The sequence below is a fragment of the Catharus ustulatus genome, chromosome 1, assembly GCF_009819885.2.
Source record: "Catharus ustulatus isolate bCatUst1 chromosome 1, bCatUst1.pri.v2, whole genome shotgun sequence".
Taxonomy (NCBI): Eukaryota; Metazoa; Chordata; class Aves; order Passeriformes; family Turdidae; genus Catharus; species Catharus ustulatus.
The window spans coordinates 88,296,927-88,312,933 of NC_046221.1; the positions used below are offsets into that span (position 1 = coordinate 88,296,927).

A 16,007-nucleotide genomic window follows, 5' to 3' on the forward strand; every position below is an offset into this window, starting at 1 on the left:
TGTATTGTGTGTCTCTGTTGACCATAGAGAGAGCTGTTGAGGATCAGATTCTTAGGCAATTCATTTGTGTAGAACAAAAAAGCAGAAAGTTTAGTCCTCTGCTCACAATGTCATTCCTAGTGGGTAGGGTAGACATCCTCTGCACCACCAGATTCCTACTGAGTCTCCCACTGGCTCTGCCTACCACAGGTCTGCACATGCTCCCCTTCTGCAGAAGGAATTGCTCTCCCACCTCTTTGCTGAAGGAACTGCTGCTGTAAGACTGACTTTCATCCCAGGCAGCATGTGACAATTAATTAAAAGAGTTTTTTATTGTTGGAATATTTCTCCTCTATGTAGGTAAAGGAGAATGAAATGTCAAATATCCATCCTCAACAAGAGAAAATTCAACAGTCATATGACAATTGGGACCACTACAGTGCTAGATGTGTAGTTATAAGGATGTTCTAGAAGCATGTTGACATTTTTAGGGCCATATGTTGAAACTGTTATTTTCCTATTTATTTTCCTACTATTTTTTTTCAAAAATATAAACATCTGCAAACAAACAGACAGAAACAGTAAAGTGATAAAAAGTCACAAAACTTTGAAAAAAGACTAATGTGTGTTACATATTCTTCCCCCCCCCCCTCATTTTTTATGTTCATTTTTATTTCAAAAAAGTAGAAACAAGTGCAGAATGTATGCTGTGGAGGAAAGCAGCCTGAAGGCATTTCTATAAACCCATCCCCTTACTGTTCATTGCACTGAGAAGAAAAACAGAAAGATGAGATTCCTCAACGAAAGCAAAACAAGAGGCAGAAATATAATCTCATCTTTTCTCAGGAAACAGGCAAATCTCTTGCACTATTCAATAGTGCTGAAACTCATCAGCTTCTGAATAATACGTTCAGACTGCTTGGTGAGATGACTCTGAATTAGAAAGTCCCTAAGAAGCCACTCTGCAAGTGGAGGAAGGAAAGAAAAGAAGACATGGGGCACGCTCTACACCAATTCAAGGCTCTGTTTTGGAAAAATTGGCTCTGCCGTGTGAGGCAACCGGTGAGTATCTGGAAATGATGAAAAAGAAATATTTAAAATTTTTTAGCATCAGTTGGAAAAAGTGTGTCTATTGATTTTCCCTTTTCACTGCAGATTGTTAAGGACAGGCTGTCTGCAAATGGTTCTTGCTTTGCCTTTTTTCACCTAATTGTTAAAAACACAAGTAGAGAACAATGTGCTATTTTAGTTCTAAAATGGCTGAATATAGCAATGCTCCCCAATTTGCAAATGAGACAAATCTCATAAAAATTTTGAAGAACCACTGCTTATCTTTTAATTAACATTAGATACTAGTAGTGCTGGTAAGCAGTGGCAAGGGAGAAAATCAATTTTCTTCACATTACAGGTGCTTATAGGTAATGTAAGAAAGCTTGCATGACTATGATCAAAGTCTAGATAGAGGGAATGTGTTGCGTATTATAATTGTGTAAACTTCTAAATTTCTTTTCTTATCTGCTCTGCAAATTTAACCTTTTAAATTCCAATATGTAAAGTAATGTGGCAGGTGCTTCAACAGAAGTCAAAAATAAAATGATGAAAATTAGATGTGTCTTTCACCTTTACTATGATTGAAATGACTTTTTCAGGATAGAAGGAAGTGAATTTTCTCAAGCGAGAGAACATTTTTGTGAGGAAAAAAAGGTCACTTCAGTTAATAGTTTCACACTGATTTCACTTGTCTGTAATGATCTGGGGATTCGCAGTGAAGCATTTTGGCTGCTTTGGATAGGATTATTTCAATTAAATAAACACACAGCTTTCAGTTTCAGAAATATTTAGCCTCTATAAAATTGTGATTTGGAGAGGAATTTATTCCCCAAATTAATTAAAGTGATGTTTTCTGATAGAAAATATTGTTTTGGGGGAAGGATGCTGTTGGTCATGTTCTTCTCCATGCCTGAACAGTTCTGTGTGCATCAAGTGTATCTCCTGTATCTCCTACGTATTTTCCTGTGTGTGGATCTATTTCTCCTCTTGTTCTGTGTGGTGCTCCCTCACGTATTTTTGAAGGAAAAAAAACTTAATTCGTGTAACCTTTAAGTTTGTCTAATTGGTAGATTTCCTGAATAGAGAACTCACTGAGATTCAGACTTCTCCAAGCCAGGAATTACAAGGGTGATCCGTAATGTCTGTTGAGAGGCAGAAGCTGCCCTGGGGAAGTTGCAAAATCTCCTTGTGTGCTGTTGTTCAAACAGTGAGCTGTGAAGGTGCTCCATCTACAGTTCCTGGAGGAGAAATCCGGGTGGATCTTCCACCTATGCAGAAGTGGTCAGACCCTTGTCAAATCTGAAGAGAGAAGCACCTCCTGAAGGATCTGATGTTCTTCAACTCTGTTCCACATCATGTAGCTCTGTCTGTACAAGACAAGTTTCTCCTCATGGTAATTTATCAGCAGTTAGGGCTGGAAGACAAGTGAGGAATGTTGAACTAGCAAAGTGCCATGAGTGCCATGTGCTTGGCCACTGTTCGGCTTGGCCTGCTGTGACACTGACTGAGGGTCTGGACTGCTGGTAGAGGCTGGCTGTGATAGCAGGGCTTGCCCTGCTCCCCTTCTGGGGTCCCTGGGATGGGTCCCCTGCTCTGCTGGGTGGCACTGTTACACACAGATCCCTGCATCCTGGGGAGCAGCCGGCCCTTGCTGATCCCTAAATGACTGAAAGCACCATCCTCACTTTTATTAAGTTGGCTTCTGTACTGAGTGTGATCAGTTTAGAAAAATGGCAATTTCCCTAAATTTCAGGAAACTTTGTGTTGCTTGTCTCATGTTCAGCACAGATGTCCTTCCCCACAGGGAAGACTCTGCTAATGGATTTTGTTCTTATGAATTATGTTATGTTCTTAGGTGTTTTTTTCTGACGTGCTCAAGTTTAGGAATCACTTATGTGATGGGATTTGGTTCAACTCTGACAGTTTAGATATAAAACCCCCAGTATGCTCCAGAGAAGTTAACAGCCTCTAATGAGATATCTTCAGTGTGGTTGTCATTTCTACTGTGTTTCTGTTGCCGAGTCCCCTACTCACACTTTCCTAATGCTGTTATCAGGGAATCGAGAAATCTTTTGAAACTTGTCTCAATGGCAGTTTCTTCCTTTCTGCTGATAAAAACTGAGACAATTGCTTTTTTTGTGGGTTTTTATCTCCCTTCCAATCCATTTGGGAGTTTGTGCCCTATCTGCAGAGGCATGAACGTGCCTTGTGTAAGTGCAATCTGCTCAGAGAAGACACACTCAAAATCTCAGTCCACATTGGCTTGTGTGCCTTGTGGCCCTGGAGATGGGAACACTGGGATATGAGAACTGTGGCTGTGGGTAGCCTCGAGCCTGATAGTTTGGTCTCACTTGGTCTTCCCTCCTGGACATGACAAAGGGGGCTTTGGAGAGCATTTGAGTGCAGGTGACAGAAAGGATGAAACGGCAATGGCCAGGGAGCCAGGGAAGGACAAGGTGGCATGTTATCAGGAATGGGTCAGGGAGCATGAAGAATTACACCAAGGTGCAATGTGGTTTCCCTGCGGCTTCTTAGGAGGCTCTGGTATGGGAAAGTTGAAGGTCACTGTCATCACCTTGCCAGAGTCTGTCTTGACCTGAGGAAAGTATCTACAAACACTATAAATTGAAATGAAAACTACTCTTCTGTTCTGAAATAAGTGTATTTCATAAATACAGGTGGATTTCAAATAGAAATGTCAGCTGTCAGCCTGCTTTAATGATCTCATTTTTCCTTTAATAGACATGTAGAGATGATATTTAATGTTTTTATTTTAAATGAAATTACATATGAATTTTAATAATTTGTTCTCAAACCCTATGTTCTATGGACTGATGTTCTGATTTTCTTTTTCAGGTCCTCTCTCTCACTGAAATCCTGTGGCCATGTGTACTTTTCTTGATTCTAGCTGCCGTCCGCTTCCAGGAGCCCCCGAAATACAAGGAAAATTGTATGTTTTCACTTGTGTTTTATTTTGGTTGCCTCTACTTGTAGAAGTATTTAAAAAACACTAGAGGCATTTTAGAAAGGGGGGACTTAAATGTAGTGAAGTCAGTGGAAAGAGTCCTACGGTGGGATCCAGTCTTGTCCAGCTACTGATCTCAGGAAGCTGTATTTATGTGGGAAAGAGATACAAAGTTTAAGATCTGATTGGTAAAACAAGTTTTAAACATCAGCTTTGGAGTAAGGGAGATTACTTGGGTATTAGCTATATTTATTGCTTTCTACTGAGTAATGGAGTTTAGATGACTGCCTCAGAGGAGGACATTTACAATTAGACAAGATTAACCTTTCCCCATCAACTTCCTGGGATTGAATATTAATATTTTGTTAAATTCTTCTATTTACTTTAACACTTCAAAACTTGTTATGACACCCTCCACCTTATAAAGCTATTTTTGCTTTTATAATATAACTGCATTTTGAAAAGAATTATTTTAGCGACATTAAAAATCAGTTTGGTAAAACAATTCTACATCTGTAGAGTGAAATATCTGGAGAGAACCTAGCCTGCACTATACACATTTACGTTACGGAGAGATATGGATAATTCCAGAGTTATGGAAAAGAGCTGTTTAGACAGTCTTGACTGATGTATATTCAGACATCACTGAATACCAGTTCCTTCATTTTTTGAATGCCTGTGAGAAAAGAGGATTCTATATCCAAATCCAGGTCACATGATTTTGGGCAGAGAGGCTAGCAACCACACGGTACTGCAATAAGGTTACTACCAGGAAAACCAGCTTTCAAAGGTACCTCACAAAGGTTGTCACATGTAGCTTGTTGTCACAATCTGACACAGAGGTTACTCATTTTCGGTGATGACTGAGTTTATCTTAAATGAGACACCTGACATTAATACAACTTCATTGCTTGTAGGTGACAAAGAGGCCTTTTAGGACAAGGGGACACAATGTGATGGTACAGTTTTCAAATGCAATGTTCCTGGTGTTACTTCTACTGCTGCTTGGCTTTTAGGTTACTTAGAAGCTCGTGATTTACCAAGCCGGGGCCTTTATCCTTTCATGAGGACCCTTTTCTGTAATGTTGGTTCCAGATGCAGGAACACCAGTTACGCCGCACAGAGGCACGGCCGCTTTGGGTGAGTTATGTGAATTCCACAGAGCTGGCACCATCACTGGGCATCTTTTCCTGCAGCAAAGGTTCTTACTGCCTTGTAGACAGGGAAAATAGGAACACTTTGCTAGAGAGTCTTTTATTATGTGAGAGTAAAGCTGAGCACCAAAATTATACGTGGATTTAAACTCTGAATAGTTTGGGAGCATACACAGTGGGAGAAGTGAACCCAGAAAAGCAAAACAAGAATAACTTTCATGTAAAACCCACACAGTACCAAAAAAGAATAGCAGAAGTTCTGTACTAACAAAGAACTTGGAAGAAGTTACCCATAAGATCTCCTTGTCATAGGATCCTAGAATGCAAGAAAGAAAAAAGATTGATTTGAATTTGGAACTTTTCTTTACAAAATTAAGTAATTTCATCTACTCCAAAACGCTTGAGATGCAAAGACCCTTGTGCAAACTGGTTGAAGGGTATAGTCATAAACAGCCTTTCAAAATATATAACAATGAAGTCAAATTAGGGTGAGCTAATCAGAATATATGCATTTATATCTGTATGTTTATTCTTAGAAATTTGATATTATCTACCAAAAGATTTTAGAGACCTGAGCCAGGTGTGTCAGAGCATTAAATATTTATGGTTTATTATTGTAGAGGTTTATAGGAAGCAATAAATTTAGCATACAGCTTCAGTACCTTGGTAATAGTCCATAATACTTATCTATTGATCTAGATGGTCTGCTCCAGTTACTCGTACATGTAGAGAACTGTTGATTGAACATAAGACCATGCAAATAAACCTTGTTTATGGGCAATCTTTTTCTACATAAAGCAAGTCTTTGTTAGTAGAATTGGAATCTCAACAGTTTAAGCCACTATTAGTCAAGATGTTGTGTTGCACAAGATATTTACAGACAAAAATATTAATATTAAAATTCTCTTCCTTCTCTGACTATTAATGCAGTTAAGACTGTTACATGACCACTGAGTTTCTAGTCTTTTCCCTGGGGTTATACTCACCTTTCCACTGCTGCTCTAGGTCATGTCAGTAGCTGCAGATGGATGGAGATGAGCTTGTTATGGCACATCATGATCCACAGTCCTTTACCTGGAGGAATGTGGTGTTGAGGGCTTCTTTTTCACTTGAGGGTGCACTTGGGGTCACTTATGCTTGCTAGTGTGCTTTCATACTTTGCTTGTTTCCATCGGTCTGCATCTCTGGGATACATTCAAATTTATGTGGTACACCTGAATGTATATGGTATTTTTTCTTGATACTTAGAAATTAGCTTTGTCCAGCTATAATTCTGAATTTTAACTGAACACTGGCGACTTGTTTACAGCCATGAGATCCTCATGCCACCCCTCTTACCATCCCAGACACTCCAATATTATATTCTAGTACAGTTCATCTTTTTCCCCCCCCTCAAGGCCTCTGCTGTTATACTGGGCCTGTGTTCTTCTGCATTGCTTTAGTTATTATAAATATCTCACTCTGCACTGAAAGGTCACTTACTAATTCTGTCTGTATAAAACTGTGATGGTGTTATGTAACGACAAGTGAAAATACAACAAATTGCTGGAGTTTTTTGGCCAGGAAAATAATAAAAGGTAGAGCTAACCCAAGCCAAAATGAAAACAAAAGTTCAAGCAAATCAAAGGTGGCAAGCCCCTGTACCGTAGTGTTTCAAATTCAGTGCAAAGCCTGTAGCCTCTTACTTGCAGTAGCCATTCTATATTACTGGGTTAAAGAGTTACTGTAACTCTAGCCTTTTAAAAAATCATTCCCTAAAAGTATAGTTTTTATTTACATCACTAGCTCAGATGCCATCTAAATGTGTTAAATCTCTAGAACCTATGAACTATATTTACTGCTGTGCATGATTGTTTACACTGTTTTGACTGAACTGCCCAAATTATATTCCAGCTCAATAGAAAATCAGGAAAGAATTTACTGGAGGCAGTCTTAGACCTATTTAAGAATTGGGGAAATTATTCAGTGGCTTTCAGTTTTTCTACTGAAAAATAAAATGCATCCATATTTATACATTAAACAGGCTCCATATTTATACATTAAATATAGCCTAGGTAAGGAAAAAGACTAAAAAGGTAGGATGAAGTTCGTTCTGAGGTCAGCCTGTTCCACCAGGTCCATCAGTATAAATTAAGTCAACCTCAGGGCTGCTCTGGCTTATGCTGGCTGCCAACAGCCTTAGGAATGTGGACTGTCAGTTTGATGAGGCAAACATAACTGAATCCAGTCCCTGTTGACTGGAGAGATGGGGTGGCATAGCAACAGTAATACCAATTGTCTTCCCTTTAAGGATTTATATCAAACCATAAGTCTGATAAAGGAGAATTTTTTAATGTCAGTAGTATTGTGTTTATTAAGGGTGAGTCAGAGACTGCATAGTTTGCATGGACACTTGACCATTTGTTTTCACAATGTGTTCCACTTTGGTGCTATCGGTTTGAAATGTAGTAGTTGGCTTTGGGAGGAAGTAGTTGACTACTTTTGGAACCTCTGTGGAATTAATAAATAACCAATAACTATTTGCCAGTGAGCAGCCCCCACTGTGAGGGGGGCTGAGCCCAGGGTGAAGTTATCCTGCAGCAGGCCATGCCCCCACAGATGTGTCCCTGTCCCTTCAGGCAACAGCCTGTGATACGGTGAGAAGATGAGCCTGGTGAAGTCTACAACCACATTAACTCTGATTTGCAGCAAGGTCTGCCACGTCCTCTGATGCCTTGGAAAGCATCCAGTTTTCAAGAGCTCTGTGGCTTTGCTCCTTGCTCCTCTTTTCAGCCACTGCAAAAGCTTCTGGCAGCTCACTGATATGATTCCCTAGCCTGATACACCCACTGGTATCTCAGGGCAGTGGAACAAGGAAGTATTCAGGAGCTCCCATGGCAAAGGTCTTGTTTCCCTGCTCTTTCCACCTCACCTTAGTGGAGTACAGCATAAAATTGAGAGCATGCAAATAAGATAAATAAAAGCACACAGCCCAGGGTCCTATGGCTTTACACCTGCACATTTCCATGCATGTGCATGGAAGCATCACGATTTCCCAATACTCTGGATTCCCTTGCAAATCTTCACAACATGGTGGGATTTGCTCTTGCAGTCTAGACTCCTAGATCTATGTTAGACTTCTCAATACCTAAAAAAAAATTAAGCTATTCTCAGAATAAGAACCACAAATACCATTAAAGCAAGACTCTAAAATGTTGTTCCTAAGCACACTAGTTTATTTCTATTTACTTAGCTACAGTAAATGGCAGCCTGAGCAGCCTCGCCCAGTAGACATGGTAGAAGCCCGGGTCTGTCTCTGGCACTTCAGCAGGATGTACCACTCATACCCCGGTGATATCTCTGTCTCCTTTTGGACCTGACAGTGCTCCTGGGCTCACCCTGCCTTGTTGGGGCTGTCTTTGGAGCCTGTGACTCACCCCCATGTCTGCCGGCAGGCTGGGGTCTGGGGGACAGTGTCCCATCAGTGGGGGCATGGACTCTGCCAGGGTTGCCTCCTAGCTTGGCCCCCTCCTGGAGCAGCCCTGCTCACGCCAGCCCTTTTCTTCTTACTATTCTAAACTGTTTGCTTTATCAATATCTGGCCCTCTGTGGTTCTCCAGTGGAGGAGCATCAGAAGAGCTCATGTACAACAGCAGATGTCGAAGAACAAAATCAAGGAAGGTCTAAGCATCAGCAATATTCTTTGTATAAGAATTGTATAAAGGGTCAGATTTTTCTTTAATGATGGATATCTTCAAACGAGAAATAGTTCTTCAAGATAGCTTATGGTTGCAGCAACTTACTGCAATATTAATTCTATATGGTTTGGACCAGCTTTTGTAGTATTGGGCTATGTAGTTGGGAAACAGAAACAATTTTTGTGATTGTTCTTATAGATTGCCAGAGAGCTGGGGAGAAAAGGAAACTTAGGCATCAATTTTCTCCATTTTAGAGCAAATTAAGATGATTTTTTTTTTTTTGTCCTTTATATATTTGAGTCCATTGCATTTTAGGAAAGTTATAATTGTATCAACATGGAAAAGAGAGATCTTTCTGTGAGAGACACACAGTATGTTGTTGTCCAGCACGTGTTTTGGTATTGATGTCTCCAGGCTGTCCTGGTATGATCCAGAATGGAAGCCAGCTGGGGCTTTGCAATTTTAGAGAGAAATTATTAATGTGGTGACAGGGGTGAGGTTGAGATGAGTTTGCTGAGACGCTTATGAAAATCACTAATCTAAATGGCATTTCTCATCAGAGCTGAGTTCTCAGATGAACTCTGAAATGTTCTTATTGTTATCTTGAGTAACTGAGTAAATTGGACAGAATTAATGTTTCTGAGTCATGGCTTGAGGAAATGACAATTGCTTTTACATGCTCAAAGAGATGCAGAGACTTTTTGCTCCTTTGCAGCATTTTGTCATGGTCAAAGTTTGTACCAATGTACGTCTTTAGTTAAATTTCTGTTGTCATGAACATTGTGGAAATGCACAGTTGAGTGGAGAGCTATCATGGACGATAACAAAATTTTATATATACATTCTCCAATCCCTTCTTCTAATACCCCAATTCTAATTATGTACGTCCTCTCCTAAAAATTACTAGCTTCCTCCCTTTGTCCTTTTTATTATCCTTTGCTTCCCCTCTTTATTGTTCCTAGCAACTGCTGCTAGGAGTTTCCTTGGAAGGGCTGCTGGACTTCCTTTACACATACACACACAAGTGAGTTAATGTCACCTTCTGCTCCAGAAAGCACACATTGAAGGCTTTGGGAGAGTGGCAATACAACACTGAAGTATTTTTGTTGGCACATTGTCTGAAAGTTGTTTGCCTTAGCTGTCTCTGCAGCTGGTTTTGAAGTGTAGTTTCTTATCTTTCTGGCAAGATGGTGACATCTTCCTCCAATTTTGCGGAACCTGTGGTGAATTAAGTAGTAACTTGGAGCACTCTTATTAGGAGGTAAATGTGGTCCTCTATTACCATGTTGAAAGTACATAAAATCCTTTCATCTTAGCACAGATATTCAGCAAATAAGATCTCTGTAATAATTTAATGTGTTTCATAAAACTAATCCTGATAGCCAATGTCATACCTGTTGCCATTTCCCCTTCAAAAAAAGGCAGTGCTCAGATCCAAGAATAATGAGAGGCAGATCTGTGGCAATGCTGGCAAAAAAGGGTCACAAATGGCAGCTAGCTGACATGGCTGCTGCTCTGGAAATCTCTACAGAGCTGATAGCTCACAGCCAGCAGGTCCAAACAGCTGCTCTTGGACTGCTGAGAGGCTTGGGCTTAGCAAAGTGGCATTTCTATAGGTCTTCCAGATTGCACATGTGCTTTCTGTTCTGTAATAGCTGGGCCTCATGCCTTGGATTTACTCCTTTTGCCATACCCTAAATATCTACATGCCCCTAGAATTTTTCAGATCCCTCTCCACTTTTGCTATCAGAGTTCTTTTCCCTGTACTTCACCGTGTAGCTCTTCAGAGCCTCCATGCTCCAAAGTGCTGTCTGCTGTTTTCTGAAATGTTTCCAGTCCATGTATCTTCCCAGCCCCACTTCCCCAGCCGCATGTACTCTGTGGGACCTCACAGGGCAGCTTTTGTCCCTACTCCTCCAGCTTGGGAACAGAAAGGACAGCCCAACTGAGTGTGCTGTCGATTCAATCTGTGTTATCTAATGTGCTTCTGCTGTGCATCAAACAAGTGTCTAAAGCCGCTTATAAAATTAGATACCAAGAGGACGCTTTTTTTGTGGTTTCCCTGCTGCTTTTTAACCCAAGTTTTGCACATCCAAGGTGCAGCAGAGTTGGTGATAGGGATAGAGTAGAAGTAAGGCCTTTTTCTCCCAGAGCATTGTTGTTTGCAATGTTTCTAAAACCAGGAGGTTTGTGTAGATGGGGATGAAAGGCTTGGGTCTAGTTTGGAGGGCAAACAATGTGGGTTGAACTAGTGCACTCTTCTGAACACCTTTTATTTTAAGTGACCTTGTTAGGAGAGTTTAGATTTCAATTTTAATACTGTTTTTATATGATGCTACATGTATTTTAAAAACGTGTTACGTTAGATACAATATGAAATCTTGAACTTTCTCATCAAAGAACTGCCACCAGGACACATGATAATCCAGGGGAGAAATTTGAGTGTGTTCAGAAACACTAAATACTTTTTGGATGTGTCTGTTCTTGGCTGCTGCCAAAATTGGCATAGGTGACCTTGGCAATTTTTCACTGCTCACCTTCTTGAGGTTTTGAGACCCATAACTGCAACTTGTGTGCTAATGAATTGAGCTAAATAGAGATTGTTTAATAGGTAATTGTTAAAAAAAAAAAAATCAGAATTCTGCTGTGAGTATATACACATTTTTCATTTACTTGATTTCAGTGTGTTATCTCACCCGTCCCTCTTTTTTCTACCAAAAACTAGTGCAAGCCCCCAGAGTGGTCCAGAGAGAACCATTGGACCTGATCTAGACTTCATGGAAGAGATAGAAGAACTTGCAAAGGAATTTATTGATACTACAGAGAAAGCCATGGTCTTAGAAAAGCTATGGGAAGAAAACTCAAGGCTCTCAGGTAAGCTGTGATTTTTCTAAAAGTTAATTTATTTGCCTATTTGTTAGTGAAAGCCATCAAACAAAATAATAGTTTGATCTTAAAAATAAAATTAGGCAACTAAAATTTTAGCCAATCAAAACCCCCACTTTTATGATTACTACCACTGTGGCCATCAAAATTATCAGAAAAAAAATAAACTTTCTAAAATTGCCCTCGTATACTTGAGAGTTACAAAAACACAGATGAAAGCTTAAGAGATAAGGATTATAATCAGAGTACAAGGTTACTTGATCTATCATGCATTCAAAAGTAGTTTATGAGGATTTAGCTCTCTCTCCCCATATTTTTTAAGTTATATTAAAGAGTATAGGAATGGAAAACAACAGTAGCTCACACCTGGTGACCTTAGGTGCCCTTCAGTCTTGCAGTGTGATACTGGTAATAGCAGGGTCTGAGCTCCTGTTCCATTTCCATCCACATTGCACAGCCTTGTTGCTGTAACAGGAGGCACTGAAAGAGCTCCCACTACTCTGTGTCTCTGGCTGAGTTTTCAAGCAGAAAGATTTATGTGAAATCATAGTTTTCATACCTGGCTGTCTGGTAGCTAGGACATTATCTAGTGTTGATATAATGATTTTGCCTCACTAAAAAATTGAACAGTAAGCAATGTTTTTAAATTTTTTTTTGTGATTATAATAAAAGTATTGGGAAGCACAGAAAATCAAATGGACCACTATCTTTGGGATATTAGTTCCTTTGTGTGCCTTTACTTTTTTAGAAGCATCCATTGTGAATTGTTTGCTCTTGCTTATAATATTGATTCTTCTGCAGTTAATAATGCTTCTCTTTAAAGGAAGATATTTAATTTTACAGGGCTCCATAACATCACCACTTTTCTTACTGTGAGTACCTTTTACAGTCTATTTCTAGATTACAATTCTGGGGTTTGAGGCATTTTTATTATAATGGTTAGAAATTGGTATCCTGTCAAGTTTAAGTAAACTATCTTAAAAAAAAAAAATTTGAAGGAAAAAATGATATCTTGTAAATTTGATAATGTTCAATGATTTCTAGATTACTTATTTAAATCAGTCTAGGTTGTTAGTAGCTAAAATCCACAACTATTTGAAGGGTATTTGTTTATTAGGAGCAATTTAAAAGTGCATCTATCAGGTGTATTGTTTTTCCAAATCTGATTGATTGTTACTGCTACTTTGTGAAACCTAGATTTCCAGTTTATAACTTGAAATTAGGTCGTGTTTTTATAATAAAATTTTAAAATTGCTCATAAGATCATCTATTGAAAGGTGCCACATCAATATGAAATTTCATTTCTGGAATGGAATATAGAGTAGAAAGAATGTATTTCTCAACATTAAGAAAATATGAAGTTGACAGTAGATTATCATTATTAGAAACAGAGCTTGTATACACAAGCTTCATTTTGTATAAGCCATGCTCATGTCACCACTATGCAAAAAAGCCCAAGTGAAATGTTAATTTAGAGTAGCAAAGACTGCATAATAAGAAAGTATGATAAATCCTATTTTGCATAGGCATCACATCATGAAGTCCTATTAAAGAAGCTGGCTTATCCCAGGCAGTTCATCTTTAAAGTGACATTATTATGAGTTATTTGAGATCCCCACAAGCCCTGCAAAGAGCTGTGAGGCAAGAATGGCAAGATCTGGGCAGTCCCCTGGTCTTCATACCCTAGACTTAGAAATTCATTGCAGAGCTAAAGAGTTTCTTATGCTTGAAAGCTCAAAGATAAACCTTCCCTTGGTTACACTTCTGAGCAGAAAGAGATGCCTTGGCTTTAGTTCCAGCTCCATTTTTCCATTGGACCAAAGAGACATATCAAAAACAAAGCTTAGAGGAGTTCAAAATACCAACAAAATCATATCGTATATTGCCAAAACTAGAGGTATGTTTCCACTTCAGAAAAGTATTTTGGATGGTTTAAAATTCAAGAGGGTCAGGGCAAAAATAGGCACCTGCTTTTTTTTGGTTTTTTTTTTTGTTTTTTTTTTCTTTTTCTTTTTTTTTTTTTTAATTGGAAGTGTTGCATGTAATTTTTTTCCCACCTAAAGATGGATTTGAATGAAGCAGAGAAAATTATTTCTAGAGCAGAAAATCTGTACAAGCAACCATATATCTGGAACCTTCTGCATTCAATCCCTCATCTTGGCCTGAACAGCTTTTATACAGAAGATGAGTTATCTACCATAACACAGTTTCTAAAAGTTATTCAAAAGTAAGTACTTTCACATTCTTGAAAGTGCTCTGTTTTAAAATTTTGCCTGCAATTCTTGTTCTTCTCACTGTCTACTTAATAAAATAAGCATCCTTAAAAGAGGCTAAAATTTTCTTCTCTTTGCCAGATTTTGATTTTTTAAAATTGTGTTAGGAATTTTCACCCACACTGATTCCTTTATAGCTATGTTTTGCATCTCTGCCAAACTGAACAGAGCTGCTCTAGAAGTCTTTGATAAGCAACTTCATGATAGCCATGCCTGAAATTAGCCTATCACATTATATGGCTCTGAGCCTTGTAATGTTCTTTGGGGGTCTTTGGAAGACAGAACATATACATATGAATATAAGAAAATAATAGTGTTGATCCTAATCAGATCTGAATGTATGTAGCACTTGGTCAGTATCAGGAAAAGTACACATTTTTATTTCATAAGCCTCTTGCTGTCAAAATAGCTTTAGGTTGCTTTTTTTTTTTCTTCTTGCAAGAAATGAAGCAGTAAGGAAAAAGCCCTAGAGACTGTGTTCTGAACCAGATAAAGGAGAGTTGGATTCAGAGAAAGGCATAGAATTAAAGCAGAGACCAAGACATATTTCTATAGGAATTTTCAGTAAAATAAGGTAGTTGTTAGGTGAAAGTCAGATGTGTATTTGTGAGGGTAGGCAGCTTTTTGTAACAGGTTGATAGGCAATTGTCACTGTACTCAAATAACACAGTCATAAAGCAAGAGCAGCCCTCTGAACCTGGGTGCCTGTGCAAGACTGGCTATGTACCTCACCAGCCTTAGGCCATGGGGAAGCAGGGACCCAAAGATCATGAATGAAAATTACTGTGTTGTTCTGCCATCCTTTATTATCCCACTGTCTTTTATCTTTTTAATTAAAAAAACCCCAAACAAAAAGTAGCTCCCCATCCAGATAAGAAGGATATGATGACATAACTTTTTTCAAACTGGGAAAGAAGTCTCTCTTACAATATGTGGATTGCACCTATATTGGTGCTTGATTTTAAAAATTTATTTATTTTCCCTTATGCCTGAGTAATTTGTAACTTGTTCTCTGAGCTATTAACATGCAAAACTACATAGGTGACTCAGATATTTACATATGGTTTTGGTGTTTTCATTTGCTTGGGGTTTTTAAGTTTCTGTGCCCTTCAGTAACCAAATTTACCCTCATTAATGCAATTTGGATTACAAAACTAAGTGCTTGTTTCTTGACTAGTTTCATATCACTATACTACATTCTAGATGTCCTAAGGCAGAATTTAGCCAGTAGAAAGGTTCTGAATTTACATTTCCCACTTTCTGGTCTGTGTTTGCTGTTCTCTCCGAAGCACTTAACAGAGATTTTCACATCTATATGACCAGCTTTGGGTTACTGGATTCTTATTTACATAATAAGAAAGGATTGCTCTGTAGGAAATTTGGCATAAATTTTAAGTAGCAAGTTACAATTACATAAACAGAGAATTTTTTTTCACAGCTAAGTTAATGGAGACTTGTAAGAAATTAAATAATTATATTTTTATCAATGCATTCTGAAGGGCTCTTTGTTTAACTTCTTGTGAGATTATTATGTTGCTTTAAAAATATTTTTTTCCTGAATACTGATGGGAAATAAAATATAAGTGTTCTGTGTTGATTCTGCCTTCTTTTAGGGATGAGAATATTTGTGATAGTCTCACTCTTATTTTTCTTCACCCCTTTTTTCTCTCTTTTTTTTCTTAAGACCACGTTGGTCCTCTCAGGACACATTTCTTTAATGGAAATTGACTGATACTCTAACTGTAATATCTCAATTTGTGTTTTGTTCATTTAAACTCTATTTTCATAAAACATTGTTTTTTCAACAGTAAGAAAAGTGTTTTATTATTCAGTTGCTTGAAGGTTGTATCTTTCCAGCAAGTCCTTTCAGTTTTTTGAGTGTATAGAGAGCTTGATTTTTGCTTTATTTTCCACTTCAGTACCTTGGCATCACTGAAGAATTTACCAATGATGCCATTGGGCCAAAGTTTCTATGAAGTGGTGAAAATGGCACTGAATTTGACTGCTGCATCAGTACAGGATA

General features: G+C 38.5%; 1 protein-coding gene across 1 annotated transcript in view; it reads left to right on the forward strand.

Annotated features, from left to right (window-relative positions):
* Positions 1–972: 972 nt before the first annotated feature.
* ABCA13 (ATP binding cassette subfamily A member 13) overlaps positions 973–16,007 on the forward strand; it is a 169,612-nt gene continuing 154,577 nt past the window's right edge. The window contains 7 exon segments of the mRNA XM_033058592.1: positions 973–1,041; positions 3,886–3,979; positions 5,011–5,134; positions 11,509–11,699; positions 12,034–12,119; positions 13,775–13,938; positions 15,904–15,988. Of these exon segments, the coding sequence (XP_032914483.1) occupies positions 973–1,041; positions 3,886–3,979; positions 5,011–5,134; positions 11,509–11,699; positions 12,034–12,119; positions 13,775–13,938; positions 15,904–15,988 (813 nt within the window).